This window comes from Leptonychotes weddellii, chromosome 3 (genome assembly GCF_054177405.1).
Source record: "Leptonychotes weddellii isolate Sample4059 chromosome 3, ASM5417740v2, whole genome shotgun sequence".
Taxonomy (NCBI): domain Eukaryota; kingdom Metazoa; phylum Chordata; class Mammalia; order Carnivora; family Phocidae; genus Leptonychotes; species Leptonychotes weddellii.
In genome coordinates this window covers 109,293,666-109,309,161 of record NC_138371.1, presented here as the reverse complement: position 1 = coordinate 109,309,161, position 15,496 = coordinate 109,293,666, and the positions used below count along the sequence as shown (strand labels likewise).

At 45.7% G+C, this 15,496-nt stretch overlaps 1 protein-coding gene across 2 annotated transcripts in view; it reads left to right on the top strand.

The window, feature by feature from the left end:
* FLT1 (fms related receptor tyrosine kinase 1) overlaps nt 1-14,995 on the top strand; it is a 173,547-nt gene extending 158,552 nt beyond the window's left edge. For both annotated transcript variants that reach the window (XM_081814774.1, XM_081814773.1), the window contains 5 exons: nt 3,692-3,797; nt 4,067-4,209; nt 6,485-6,569; nt 8,515-8,609; nt 11,893-14,995. In XM_081814774.1, coding sequence (XP_081670900.1) covers nt 3,692-3,797; nt 4,067-4,209; nt 6,485-6,569; nt 8,515-8,609; nt 11,893-12,094 — 631 coding nt within the window. In that variant the 3' untranslated portion in view covers nt 12,095-14,995. The remainder of the gene's footprint in view (nt 1-3,691; nt 3,798-4,066; nt 4,210-6,484; nt 6,570-8,514; nt 8,610-11,892) is intronic.
* The last annotated feature ends 501 nt before the right edge of the window (nt 14,996-15,496 follow it).

Genomic DNA, 15,496 nt, shown 5'->3' with positions numbered 1-15,496 from the left:
CCAGGCCACATACCTGCAGGGTCTGTTCTAGTCCAAAAGGACGCTAGATTCTAGTCCAAAAGGACGCTAGAGGTACAAAGTCATATCAGCTTTGGACTGAAAATCCCCTTGGACTTTATCAAAGCTTCTTCACGTTAACCACTCCCAGGAAACCCTTGTATCCCACGCAGCCTGTAGACAGAAGGATGGTTCCTCAATGCTGGGGAGTTCTAGAAATGGTGAAAAGCAGCGGCTTTGTGAAATGTTTGTTCAGAAGCCTGGAATCCAAACGTTCAGCCATTCTCAAGCATTCGAGAGCTGGTGGAGAATTGCCTTCTTGTTTGCTCCACAGCGGGAAGGCCTGGGTGGAGGACAAAGTGCAGCTCTTGGAACTGGCCTCTGTGACCTGAACTTGGCCTAAAGTGGCATGCACTTGGGGGCTTGGGTGATAGCTTGAAAAGGAAGCCCTTCCCACAGCTGGTTTCAAGGAGGGCTGTTGGGGTGGGTGCAGCTGGTGTCTCTTTACTGTGTTCAACCTGTTTACTTAGTGATGTAAACTGTTCAACCCTGAGTGGCTGGTTCCTCGCCCAGGGCCTGTTTAATCAGATGTCTTTCAATAAGGAAATAAGCAATGAATGTTTTGATTTTTTTTTTCTTTTCCTTTGGTGTTTGCGGAGATGATTTTGCATTGGATTTTAGGCAAGAGGAATGGAAACTAGAAATCGGAAACCAAGAAACAAAATAAAAACAGCAAGTAGTTGTAGGTGGTCCCTTTTGCTAGTTTGGGCAGAGAGAAGCCAGGGTGAGTCCTGCTCACAGCGGCTTTTGGCTCAGCAGGGAAAGGGTGCTGGCTGAGAGAAGCCGGGGCCCCCAACAGGACCACACCCCCTTTTGTGGCTGGTTCAAGCCAGGCTACCTTTTATACATTATCAGCGTATATACATTGAATGTCCTTCCAACAGCCTCCGAGACTGCTCATTGCTAGAGCTGCCTTGGATGAGCAGGCCTCAGGGTGGTAGGATGGAAGCGGGCCAGCCTTCATCACATCACAGCCAGCGCATCGGGGGTGTGGGACCACGGGCTTCGTCCAGTGACCTCCTGTCTCCTTGGTAAACGTTTTTGCACCCAGCTCAAAAAATTAGTAAAACGTGTAAGCTTCAAGTGAGCGCCACGTAGGATTGTGCAGACTGGGCCACTTCAGACCTCTGGCCACTAGCAAGCTGGGCCAGGTTGCCTGACCGGAGCAAGTGCCTGGAGCCCTCGCTCTGAGGCTGGTGGTCAGGGATAGTCAGGGATGTGGGCCCTGCAGCCCCTGTCCTAGGTCTCCCAGACAGCGGGGACAATGGCCCCAAGTTGGAGAGCCCGGGCTCCTCTCCTCACTCCGAGTTTCCTGTGTGTCTGTGCATTGAGCCTCGGTAGGGTGGTCCTTGACATTGGCCTTCACAGCTCTTGGGACCCGTTGAGGCCCACCACACCCCCTGGGAGTTAAGTAAAATAGGTACAGTAGAGGAGATACACGGGCGGGAGGGAACCAGAATCGTCTTCTGAGAAAAGCCTTGATCCATCAGTCTGGACAAAGTCAGGAGAATCTGTGATTCAGACAAGTGATCTTTATGAGCTCCAGTCCCTTAATCAAAGACTTAGGATATGTGCTCACTGGGTACTCAGAACCTCAACTTCACCATCCAACTATTCGGGGAGCTTGCTTTTGAAGACCAGTACCCACGGAGGGTGTCTGAAGACCACATGGGGCCACCCCTCCCCTGGGGACAGAGGAGACACACCCCCGACCACAGTGTCCTGCCTCTCAGAATTGTTTTTTCTGAGTGGTACTTTTGCTCTTCAGGCTTTGGTTGAAAGGCAAGGTACAAGACAGTCCCATGAAGTCATTATTTCCTAGATGGAAATTACACTGTTGAGAGGCGTCTAAGACAGCTTCCTTTTGGATTTCAGTTCTAGGAATAGCCGTGCTTCTTTCAAGTAACTGGTCTGTTTTTAACTTTTGCCTTATGTGCATCACGTAATTGATTATCCCTTCTTTTCACCAGCTGCCTGGGAGTTTAGAGCCCCGCCTCCATCCAACCGCTCAGAGTCAGGATGCACATTTTGCAGATTAGCTTTGCCTGTGCTTTTGCCTTTTTTTATTCTCCCTTCCCCCGATATGCTTTTCTCTTTTCATAACCTTCCTATATTCCTGCTGTCTCTGTTGGTCACCTCGTCTGTCCTTTGAAACAAATAGGGAGTTCCTTCAGAGACACTGGGAGCAGCTGGGGCAGACTGAAAGCACGGGTCTAAGAAGTGGCAAGGGGGGGGTGCGCCTGGGTGGCTCAGTTGGATAAGAGACTGCCTTCGGCTCGGGTCATGATCCTGGAGTCCCGGGATCGAGTCCCACATCGGGCTCCCTGCTCGGCGGGGAGTCTGCTTCTCCCTCTGACCCTCTTCCCTCTCGTGCTCTCTGTCTCTCATGCTCTCTCTCATTCTCTCTCTCTCTCTCAAATAAATAAATAAATAAATCTAAACAAAAAACAAAAAAGAAGTGGCAGGGGGGCGGCGGGGTTCTCAGGCTTTTTTCAGGTCTGGGTTAGGAACACCCAGGTCCCGGCACTACAAGTAATGCCTGCAGTGTGGCTTAGGACTTGATGGAAGGAGCCTTGCTATCTCTTCCCAGAGACCAGCCTGACTGCCTTATCAAATAATGGAGTACTTGTATGGCAGGCCCTGAGCTAGGTGAGGGGCACGGAGATGTGGTCCCTGCCCACATGGCACTAACAGCCGGGTTCTGATCCAGTTCCAAATTCTGAGGCCATTCAGACTTTGCTTCTACTTGGTCAGAGTCCTTCTCTAGTCCAGATGATCTTCTGAGAGAAGAGATTGCTTATAGTAAACATCTCTTGAGAACAAAGAGCCCAAGGAGAGTAAATCTGCAAGCCAGTGTGTGTATAGACCCCTGGCGTGTGTTCTTCTTGGGGGAGGGGGGCAGGACTTGGGGGGAGGGGGCAGGCAGAGACCTGCATCCCCTCATCCCCTCAGGATCAAGGGAAGAGCCCCAAACCTTTCCATCTCCAGGGTCAGGGGAGAAGAATCATAGAGGAAGCCTGTTGACACTTAAGGATGAGATTAAGACAAACGTTTTCATACCCAGAAAAGGCACTGTACCTAGTGCCTTGAGAGGGGTGGGAGTCCAGTTTGTAATGGCGGCTTTGAAATGCTGGGGCTGGCAGAGGGAGAGGGGGTCAGCCACATGCAGGAAACCTGCACGCAGCCCAAGGAACAACCCACGCTACACAAACGCTCACCTTTCGGAAGGGACCGGAGTCCTGTACACAATGCTTTCTCTACCCTGCTGAGCTCAATCATGGAACCGTGAGGCCCTGGACATACCACATGCGTCTTAAGAAGCCTGAGTCGATTTTTTTTTTTTTTTTTTTTTTTTTTTTTACAGCCTGAGAATATAACTACTACAAACAATTCACCCATGGATATTTGTGTCTATGAGACCTTTTACCTTTAAGGGACATTGCCCTGCTTTTGACAGTGAGGGGAGGAGCTCTAAACTGCATACCTAAGAGCAAGTCAACAGCGGGGCGGGGCTTCCTTTTCCAGGAGCCCTGCTTTATTCAAGAAGAGCTCCATCACTTTGCTGATGCATGTGGGGCAATTTACACAATTACCACTGGTCTCCAGCTAGTTCTGTTGTGCTTTCACCCAACAGCTATCAGATCATGTTGCACTGCTGGCACAAAGACCCAAAAGAAAGGCCAAGATTTGCAGAACTTGTGGAAAAACTAGGCGACTTGCTTCAAGCAAATGTACAACAGGTAAAGCTGAATTTATCTAGGATATCGGAAGACCCAAATGCCTTTGAATATAAGTCAAGGGGGTGCTTTATTTGTTTTAAGAGCTATTAATAGCAGAGATTAGCAGTTAAACGTGTGTGTGTGTGCGCGCGTGCACAGTGCAGATGCACAATTATCTTCCCAAAACACAACAAAGATTGTGGAAATGACACAGTTGAAGCTGACATGTTTCACAGACATGGGTTAAAATAGAGATTTGTACAATTAGAGCTCTATCTTTGGTATTTTAGGACGGTAAAGACTATATCCCACTAAATGCCATACTGACAGGAAATAGTGGGTTTACATATTCATCTCCTGCCTTCTCTGAGGACTTCTTCAAGGAAGATACTTCAGCTCCAAAGTTTAACTCAGGAAGTTCTGATAATGTCAGGTAAGATTTCTTTCTTTCCCTAGGCTTGTATTATAAAATTTTCAAACATTAAAAAAAAGTCTACCTCCTAAATTCAACCATAGTTAACATTTTGCCCTATTTTGTCTCTATTGTATACACTCTATGTGTATTTTTTTTTCTTTTTGCTGAACCAATTGAAAGAGAGCTTAAGGCATTATAACATTCTACCCCTAAATCTTGTAAGAAGGTCGTTCTCCTGTGTTACCACATCAAAATTATCACACCAAAGAAATTGATAGTTCCTTAATATTATTAAATATTCACCTTTCCATAAGTTCTCCAAATGTCTTTTATACCTTAAGAAAAAACAAAAGACAAACACAGGATCCAATCAAGAATAACACATTGCATTTTCTTTTATTCTAAGATACTCCTACATCTTTTTTTCCCCCCAATACCTTTTCTTTTCGTAAGGCCTTAGATAAAACAAACTTTTTTTTTCTTACTTGACACACTAACCTCTGTCTCATCACTGCAGAAGAAGTTGGAGAAGGGATAAGGGGAAAAAATATTGACTGAGTGCCTCTACTGGGTGCTAGTGGGGTGGGAATCGGCTCTTGAGTACTAAATGGTTACATGTTTATCACACATGTTCAGCACTAACAGTTATACATGTATTAACACGTCATTCCTAGTGGTTATACATGCATCCCACATAAGTCCTAACAGTTACATATGGATGTTCATCACTGCTAATGGTTCCATGTGTATCATACACACTCGGTACTAATGGGTACACAGACATGCGCTGTGTGTAGTCTGGCCCTGTGTAGGCTCTTTGTGGACATCAATTCCTTTAATGCTCAAAACAATACTATACAGTAGGTATTATTATTCCTGTTCCACAGATGGGGACATTAGGCTCCATGGGAGATAGCTTGCCAAAAATGGTGTGTCTAGAAAGTGGCAGATTGGAGTTTGTAACCTAGGTATTTTGATACTCCCTCCATGCCATTAGAATGATTTTTAGGATCTTTAGACTATCCTGTGGGCCTTCTAGCATCTTTATCTGCAGAAGGCACAACCCTACAGCTTTGGCCTCAGTTCGGCCAGGGGAGGCATGGCTAAGGGTTGGGACAGTCTGAAAAGACTGACAGCCTTCTCTGACAGGCCTAGAAGTCCAGTGGCCAGCCCAGATTTGTGGTCATGGGCTATAGGTCAGTGGCACTGCTCGCAGTTCACAACCAGCCCAGGAGGCTGAAACAGATGAATCACCCCCATTTTTTTTTTTTAAGCTAGGAAAAGTAGCTGGGATTGGACACATTAGCAGTATCTGAATGTATCTCTGATACATGATACATGTATCAACACACCACTGAGTCACCTTTTTTTTTTTTTAAGAAAACTAGCTGGGATTCACCCATTTGAATGAATCACCTTTTTTTTTTTTTTAAGGAAAAAAAAAATCACCGAATTTTTTAAGATTAAAAAAATCACCCATTGAATCACCCTCCCCCTGCCCTTTTTTTAAAGAAAACTAGATGGGATTGAACACATTAGCAATATCTGATTGTATCAGAGATGGGGGAGGGAAATTGTCAGTTTTTGGGCCTTTACAGGATGCTGCTGAGCCTTAGGCCAATAAAAGGCTTATCTAAGAAATTGGGCCTTGCAAGTGATGATAGGGTTTCAGACTAAGAAACGCAGTCTGTAGGTGAACTTGCCTTAGGAGGAACCATATGGTGGAGATCTCTGCCAGCCTTCCTAATGGATCATCAACAATAGGTCAGTAGGTAGTTAAAGGGAAAACACAAAAATACTACCCATTTCTCCCAATCTGGAATCCAAGAGCAGAATATACAGGACTAGCCATTAAATCAGCTGTGTGACCTTGCGAGGTTATTTCCTTGGTCTCCTCGCATCCTTTGAGAAGTAGGCAGCTATACATTATCAAGTCATATCCCTTCTCTGGGCATCATCTCTCTCCTTTGTAAGGGAGGGTGTTTAGACCACATGAGGATTCAGGTTTCTTCTAGGCCTGACATTTCTCCAATTCCATAAGGGACTAGAAGCCCAACCACTGAGGAGTCTCTCAAGGGTCCCTCTGGGGTTTTGCTCAAAACTATGCAGTGTGGATGAACAACCATGGGAGGATCCTTAGGGGGAACACAGCAAGAGACCTTCAGCCTCAGGAGCCAGGGATTCCTTTGGTACTTTTGTTCGCCTCAGCTGGGATACAGTGCCCATAGTCTCCCAACTAATAAAAGCTGGATTCATTTTCCTGTCTTGATTATTCTTTCTGCTTCTTCATCAGATACGTAAATGCTTTCAATTTCATGAGTCTGGAGAGAATCAAAACCTTTGAAGAACTTTCACCAAACACCACCTCTATCTTTGATGTAAGTAATGGAATTCACCTACTCAAGGCACCCTGGCAGGACCCTTTGCCGGACTCTATCCAAACACAAACTCCAATGGTCTGGTGGCTCTCAGTCCATGGGGGTCAGTAATTAGTGGCTGAAATGACAATTTCGGAGGACTGACAACAAGACTTAGCTATACAGAGCTAATAGGTAATTCTGAAGTTTGACAATGACCTGGAATTCACTCCAGGGTCCACATCTTCACCTGGTCATAGTTTAGTCCCTTAGGAAACTTCATTGTGTGTTTCTAAGCTTCTTGGCTATCAATGATGGAATCCTGCTTCCAGATTAATGGAGGAACTCAAAGCTGTGAGTGGCTGGGTCTTCATGATATAACAGAAAGCTCTCCCTTAAGAATAGCCTTGAGGGGGCGCCTGGGTGGCTCAGTTGTTAAGCGTCTGCCTTCAGCTCAGGTCATGGTCCCGGGGTCCTGGGATCAAGCCCTGCATTGGGCTCCCTGCTCGGCGGGAAGCCTACTTCTCCCTCTCCCACTCCCCCTGCTTGTGTTCCCTCTTTTGCTATGTATCTGTCAAATAAATAAATAAAATCTTAAAAAAAAAAAAAAAGAATAGCCTTGAGGTCCTGAGAGAAGTCTACCCAGGCCTTATGCTCCTTCCCACTGAGATTATAGAAGCTGGACAGCCATGGTCCTACCCAGCCACACTGGGAGAAGCAATCCAGTACAGCCCAGCAAACACAGGGCCTTACCCAGCTGTCTCTTTGAAGCTCTGGGACATGAGGTTGAGAGAGTAAGGGGAGGAGGGGGAGGCCTGGGCAAGAGTGCCCTTCTGCTAGCTAGCCCCTGACAGAGTGTGATCTCCAGGTAAGCACCGTGGCCACTAAGCGGGCTAGAAATGCCAAATCTCAGGACCTGTCCATACTCACTGAGTCAGACTTTGCCCTGTCACAAGGTCCCCAGGGGACTGATGTGCACAGTAAAGTTTGAGGAGCACTGGTAATGCTCAGATCCCATAAAAGGGCTGGAAAACCAACCACAGTGTGAAGGTGATGACCACAAACACTGTGACTTGATACCCAGCACAGTCATCATTTAAAAAGCACCAAAAGCTTTTCAAACACACTAAAGAGGAAAAGATGACTGGAACACTTAAAAGCATTACAACTAGCCACAGAATACCAAAGTAAAATAGCTGGAAATTTTGTTTTACTTAGTAAGCTGGTTTTAAGTCCTAGGAAGTGATACTGAGCAAAACATGGAAGATTTCTGTCCACCTTAACCCTCCCCAGCCCGATACAGTGGGGCCGCAACAGCTTCTTTGCTCGCTTAGGTTTGCTTACTGATGAGTAAGGACATGAACACAGCCCCGTCAGAGACTCAAAGGACAGAGGAACAAAGTGTGGAATCCACACACTGGGAAGGCTGTATTAACAGAGTAAGGAGGAGCCTGCATGAAACTCCATGCTAAAGCTGAACCAAGGAGAAAATGGAATTGTTGCAAACCATGACCATGGAGGGCCTGAGAATTCCATAGGATCCACAAGAAAGAAAATTCAACCAGGTCTTTATAATTTTGTGAAATTTTTGCATCTTATGTATGGCCCCCAAATACTCACAGATAGCAGTCATCTGCCAAAATTAGTTTTAGTAGATGTATGCAATCATTTGCATAAAAGTTTACTATAAAAAAATGCTCACCTGTTACCTGCAGCTTCCCCTTTTGTTTAAAAGGTATTTTTTTCACCTTCAGGAAGAAGGACCTCAAAGTCACAGGGAATAATAGGCATTTTTTGCAACTGACAAAATTTAGGTTTGCCCATGTGGAGAACATGCTTGGTCTTAATAGGCAGGTGAGGACAGAGCTTGGAGTGACTTCGGATGTGCATCCCAGTATCATGCCCCAGACTCGTGGACCCGTCTGGGTCAGGCAAGAAGTATAACCTGTTTCCTTCCTCCCACCAGGATTACCAGGTGGACAGTAGCACTCTGCTGGCCTCCCCCTTGCTGAAGCGCTTCACCTGGGCTGAGAGCAAACCCAAGGCCTCCGTGAAGATTGAGTAAGGAAGCTGGGGGTCTTTTCTCTGATCAACTGATCGAGGGGTGTGAAGGAAGATGCTGGGGAAAACTCAATGGCGACAGTTGAGGGCCGCTCGGCCTCCTGAACTACAGTGTTCAGGTTTTGCAGAAAAGCACTTTTTGTCCTCCCAAGGGCAAGAAGGAGGGTATAAAAATCAGAGAGATGAGCACCAAGTGCTGAGAAGGAAGCCTGGGATTTGAGAAGTAGAAACATGCAGAAAATTCTAGCAGGGACAGGCAGTCCAAACACATGAAGCACAGCGCCTCAGCTGGACGGAGTCTGATATGCCTAAGTGTGAGCAGTGCAAAAGTCAGATGGAGACACGCTTACGGGGGCAGGGAGGGCAGCTCGCCCGTGATCATACCCTGGGCTTGCCAGCATTTGTACGGGAAGGCGCACGGTCCTGTTTTCCCGTCCTAAGATGTGCCATCCCGAGAAGCCAACCCTTCCAAGAGAAGGCTTGTGTCCTGTTGGCTCCTGGCCCTCCTCCCTCCCTACAGTGGCCATCGGCAAGTGCTGTTGGAATAACCTAGGCCCCAGCGTTTTTCTCCACTGGCCCTGCTAGCACTTCAGCTTCTCTGTGCTGGTCTCTGCCTGGGGACCGTGCTGGGCAGGCGAAGGCTGGGCCGATCTATCAGGCATTCCCACCTTTCCTGATTCAAACGCCTGCCCGTCTCACCCAAAGGCAGAACATGCTCCTCTTTCCTCTAAATCAGGGGTCAGCAGACTTTTTCTTCAAGAGCCACATAGAAAACAACTATTCGGGGCGCCTGGGGGGCTCAGTCAGTTAAGCGTCTGCCTTTGCTCAGGTCATGGTCCCAGGGTCCTGGGATCGAGCCCTGTGTCGGGCTCCCTGCTCAGCAGAGAGTCTCCTGCTCCTTCTGCTCATTCTCTCTCTCTCTAGTAAATAAAATCTTTAAAAACAAAACAAAACAACTACTCAACTCTGCCACTGTAGGATAAAAGCGGCCATCACCAATATATAAACAAGGAGGTGGGGCTGTGTTCCAGTAAACTTTACAGAAACAGACGGCCGTGGCCAACGAGCACGGGAAAAGATGCTTAAGGTCGTTAGTCATCGGGGAACCACAAATCAAAACCATAACGACATACCACTTCGTACCCACTAGGTTGGCTAGAACCAAAAAGTTAGCATTGACAAGGAGGTGGAGAAATCCTAAGCCTGTGTGTTGTTGTAGGAATGTAAAATGGCACGGTCACTTTGGGAAACAGGATAGCAGTTCTTCAAAGGTTAAATAGCGTTACTCCAAAACCCAGCAATTCCACTCCTTCGGTACATACCCAACAGCACAAAAACTGATGTCCACACAAAAGCTTATTCATGAATGTTCATAGCAGCGTCGTTAATAATAACCCCAAAACAAGCCAACGGTCCTTCAGTTGATGAGTTGATAAAATGCAGTATACCCATACAATCAAATATTATTTGCCAATAAAAAAGTACGAAGTACTGATATATGCTACAACATGGACAAACCTTGAAAAACATTTTTAAGTGAACGAAGCCAGTCACAACAGACTACATAGCATATGATTCCATTTACGTGAAATGCCAGCAATAGGCCACTCTATATATTTATTCTATAAATAAAAGTCGGTCGGTGGTTATCTAGGGCTGGGGGTGGGACGTGTGGGGGAGAAGGGTAACTGGCTATACTAGTGGGTATGGGTTTTGCAGAGTGAGGAAAATGTCCTAAAATTGATTGTGTTGATGGTTGCACCATCTGCGAATATACTAAAAACCATTCAGCTGGACACCTTAAACAGGTGAACGTATCTCAATAAAAATGGAGGAAAAAAAAAAAAAAAAGAACGAAACCAAGCAGGTTTTCAGCCCATAGCGTGTGCTTTGCTGACCTTGATCTGAGTCCAAAGGTGGGCCCAAATGCCTCTAAGTGATAGAGTGAGCACAATTTAACAACCATGAGTGAGTCTGAAGGGGAGGCACACTGCCAGGCAAACATCTTCATACTTGTTTCCTTTTAACATGAGCACCGTGATGGTACCAGAGCTGAGTCCCCTCAGAGGGTAGAGGATTAGGGGACCCTCACAAAGAAGACGTGTATAAGGGAGGAAAGAAAGTAGGCTACCAACAACCTTTTGTTTCCTATTTTGGGAGACTTAATCTAGATCTCTGTGAAGGAAAGCCATAATCTCGCCCTCGACTCTGAGATTAAAAATATAGAAAATGCTTGACGTGTTAGTCCATGAGCCAGTCGAAGTAATATGGTAGCACATGAGGTTTTCTCGTTCTCATCCCAGCTATGAAGAAACAAATATGAAAGGACAAGAGAAGCTTTTCTTTCCTGTGTATCTGTCTCAGGCTGGATGTAACATATAGAACCAGAAACAAGTTTCTTCTCCTTTGAGCCATAACAAGTTTTCTAGAACACAAACATGATAGGGAAACAACTGTAACTGACCTGTTTGTCTGAAGCTCTGTTCGTTTCTTGAGGCTGTTGTAACACATCCCCACAGAGTTAGTGGCTTAGACCAGGAGAGATTTATTCTCTTGCAGTTCTGGGGGCCAGCAGTCCAAAATCAAGGTGTTGGCAGAGCCGCAATCCCTCTGGAGGCTCTGAGGGAGAATCCATTCGTCACCCTTCCCGGCTCCCGGTGTCTCTGGGCCTTCCTTGGCTTGTGGCCGTGTCTCCCTGCTCCACCTTCAACCACCGCCTCCTGTGTGTGGCTGTGAATCTCCGTCTGCCTCTCTTACAAGGATACGTGTGATTGTATTTAGGGCCCACCTGGGCAATTCAGGCTAAGCTCCTCCTCCGAAGATCCTTAGCTTGATCACCCGGCTTGCCACATGAGGCAATATTCAGTCTTTTGCCGAAGTGCTATTTGCAGGTTCCAGGGATTTGAGATCTGTGTATTTTGGAGGCGGGAGCGGTTTTCAGCCTACCCCAGTAGCTAGCCGGCCCAAGAGCAGGGGAGGGCCATACCCGTCTCGGAGTTATTTTCCACCCGGCGTTGTGGATTTGCAGTATCTATTCATACCCAGTCCACGCCCCGGCCAGAGAAGGCATCTTTCTGCCTGGTGCTACCAGGCTGGTTGCAGAGAAGCAGCGTGAGGCTCTAGAACAAAGAGCCTGTGAGCTGAGATTGAGATGGGATTCAATAACCATCCGCTCTAGAACAGTTACGAGCAAAGGCCTAACAGGAAAGAGTGGACGTGTTTGTTTTCAAGAAATCGATTTTGTGTATATGATTTTTTTTTTTTTTTCCTTTTCTCTCTTTAGCTTGAGAGTAACCAGTAAAAGTAAGGAGTCGGGGCTTTCTGACCTCACGCGGCCTGCTTTCTGCCATTCCGGGTGTGGGCACATCAACAGAGGCAGGCGCAGATTTACGTATGACAACTCAGAGCTGGAAAAGAAGATTTCGTGCTGCTCTCCTCCCCCAGACTACAACTCGGTGGTCTTATACTCCACCCCGCCTGTCTAAAGTTTGACACATCGCCTTCTTTCTAGAACCACACAAGTATTTATGCCCCCTGAAAACTAGCTGCTTCTGCCAGTATGACACATATATAAATGTACACCTTTACCTTTCCACAGGAGCAAGCTGCCTTTTGTGATTTTTTAATAGTGCTTTTTTTTTTTCTTTTTGACTAACAAGAATGTAACCCCAGATAGAGTAATAGTGACAAGTGAAAAACACCACTGGTAAATCCTCACATTATTCAGTGTGTTAGAGAAACCCTTTCTAAGCCCAATGACTTACCTGCTCCTACCCCTGAGACCACAGGGCATTTGATGATTCAGGAGACACACTGACCCCGCCGTGCAGTGTGGACTCCATGGGGCCAGCCACCGGCACCCGGGAACCAGGAGGCAACCAGCCCTAAGCTGGCCTGTGCAATGTCTCTGGGGTCCTCTAGCAGATGTGACATGGGAGGAGGAGAAGGAAAGAAGGGAAAACGGTAGCAGAGAGTAAACAGGACGGAGCACTGGAGAGAAGAATTTGTGCTGTCCCATATGGGAAGGGAGTAGGAAAAGCCATGACAATGCTTCCAAACCCTGACCGAACCCGGTCCACATGGAAAACCCAGCCAGGGAGCAGATAGGACAGAAGGATGAGGGGACATTTTCTGGATTCCGGCAGGCAAGAAAAGGACAGACATATTTTTTTGGAACTACAAAACAAATTTTTAAAATCTTAGCTATGGGACTGGATCTATGCCCATTCCCATATATGGCACATTTTTAAATTTCTAGCACTGAGCTTGGTGCTCAAATCTGAGCCGAGACTGCAGGCCCCTCTAGCAAGATACACTGCAAACTCACCCTGAGCTAAGCTGGCTCCACGGCATGATGGCCTCACACTTAGCAGGTTGCTCAGAGTAAGCTAACTGGAATGAGTCTGGTCTGTTAGGGCTACCTGTTGGGCTTTAAGCCACATGTTCAAAAATATTGTCAGATTCTATTTTGAGTCTTAATGTATAATCAAAACACTTCAAGTTTTTTACATTAACCTGTTTTGTACAGTTAGTTATAAAAGGAAGCTCTGAGGAGGATGAAAATGAGTCTTGCGGAGGGTTTCCTCTATGCCAAAACCAGGATAGATGGAGCAAAAACAGGATGAACAGGGTGAAAACCCCATCTCTATACCAACCAAACCAACTCACTGAAACAGTTGGGACCCAAAGGATAGGAAGTCAATCATGTTTCCTTTTCAATGGGGATTCTACTATCTCATGCTAGTCTACTGGAAAGATGTGGAAGAACGTTAACCAATGTTTATTAAGCACTTTATGCTCCTTGAGAAAAAAGGTGATATGTAATTTATGCAAGATACTTTTAGAATTGGGACTCAGGATATTAGTTAATGAGCCATCAAGAGGAGAAAAGCCTCTTTTCATCTGCTTTGGACCTTGCCATGGGTCTGAAGATGATGGAAATAGGGAGACAGGGTACACAAGGGTGCCGACTCTTCAGAGTCTACAGACTCTGGATCTCTCAACTGGCTCTGTTTGAAGCTATGTATTTAGGATGTATGCACCTTCTAAAGCCAGTCAAGGCTGGACAGGCAACAGTGAATTGCTGCTTCTGGTAGTAGAGTATGCTTCCCTTTATGCACGTAACTTAACTCTAGAACCTGAGATATAAGGAATCTTTGCTTCCTTCTCTGTGTGTCACACTCTGGTTTCAAGGTTCTTAGTATAAAGAGATGGGACAGTCAGCACACCCCAAGGGGGGCGGCGGGTGCTCCAGTGGTGGTTCTGCTGGGGAAGCCCCTGGCCGGCAGAGAAGCGAGGCAGGCCTCTCCACCAAGGGCCCAGTGCAAACAAAGTCAGGCCAGGGCCAGAAGAGGGGATGAGCTTTGTTCCTCCTCTTCTTTGCACGCACAAAAGCACCTGGAACAGCTGGCGATGGTATCAATCAGGTAACCAGAAGGAGATTGAATAGGGAAAATTAAAAGAAGATGTCAATCAATTCTCTCGTGCTTTCAAAACAGTAAGGATCCAGCAATGAGTGAAAACAGAAACCTTAACTACCCGTACCACATCTTGATTTCAATAATCTAATTCTGTATTGTTCAGAGACCTTAGTAATGCCATCTTTCCAAAAGAAAAACAAAACAAAACATGTACTAGAACTGTATTAATTCAGCTGCTTCAAAGACTCAGGTTTATAGCCTACACGAGTCCATCAGTCAACAATGGTTCCATCTAGAGTCTTAACACAAAGAAAAATGGAAGCTTGCAGGAATGAGTCTATCTAGTGGCAGAGTGCTTGCCACAGAATGGTTCATTTACCAGCCCTGAACATTTATTAAAAAGCACTGAAAATGAAAACACTAATTAACCGATGATATTATTAGAACCATTTGTCATTTATGACAAAAACAGTTGGCACTAACAAGTAAAGCAGCATTTCCTTTCAGGATTTGTGAGGCCATGTATGTGTAACACTGTGGGTGGAACAGGACTGAAACCATACGCAAGTCTATTATCTTGTTCGTCTAAGAAACGATGCTCAGACCTTAGTTTTAGCCCATGGAACAGATTTGTCCAAATCCTGAAAAATGTCACGTAGGTCTTCTAGCTGTGCCTTGTTTCCCAGCCTGTAAGTATGTCAAACCTGAAACAGATACTTGCCAGGCCCTTTTCATTCGTGAAAGGAGGAGCGCATCTTTGACCGACAGTGGTATAACTGTATGTGTATATACGTGTGTGTTCTGTGCGTAACTATTTAAGGAAACTGGAATTTTAAAGTTACTTTTATACATACCAAGAATATATGCTGCAGATATAAGTAAGACTTAATTTGGTCCTACATCTCTAGTCACTATGAATGTATTTTGTATGCTATCTTCATATAATAAAATTAACTTCCAAAAATATCTACCTATTTTCTCCAATTTGCTTATACGTGAAAAAAGGGGTCTTGGGTTTCCTTGGGGGTGGAGGACTGGTGTTCTGAGGGATTTCATTATATACCAATTACGAAACACAGCACAAGAAAAATCAAGCAAGCAAAAAAAAAAAAAAGAAAAGAAAAATCAAGCAACCACTCTGAAGAGAGGAGCGAAGAGCTTTCTGTCCATGCCACAAGATGGCTGCTGTAAAGCATCAGTAAATCAAAACCAAACTCATACAAGGCACATCGCCGAGAAAACTAAACACTAAAATGAACACAATCAGAAGTAAAATGTACAGACTGAGTGCAAGTGCTGGCTGCAAATGGAAGTGCCCTCAATTAAAAAAGAGGTGGGTTTTCCCAAACACTGTCAGCTAAGAAACAATTAATTACAGGATGTGTGTGTGCGTGTGTGTGTATTAGAGGTGGTGTGCAGGAAACCATACAGGATTAGACAAAAGCCTAAGACACAAGAGCTTTCCTA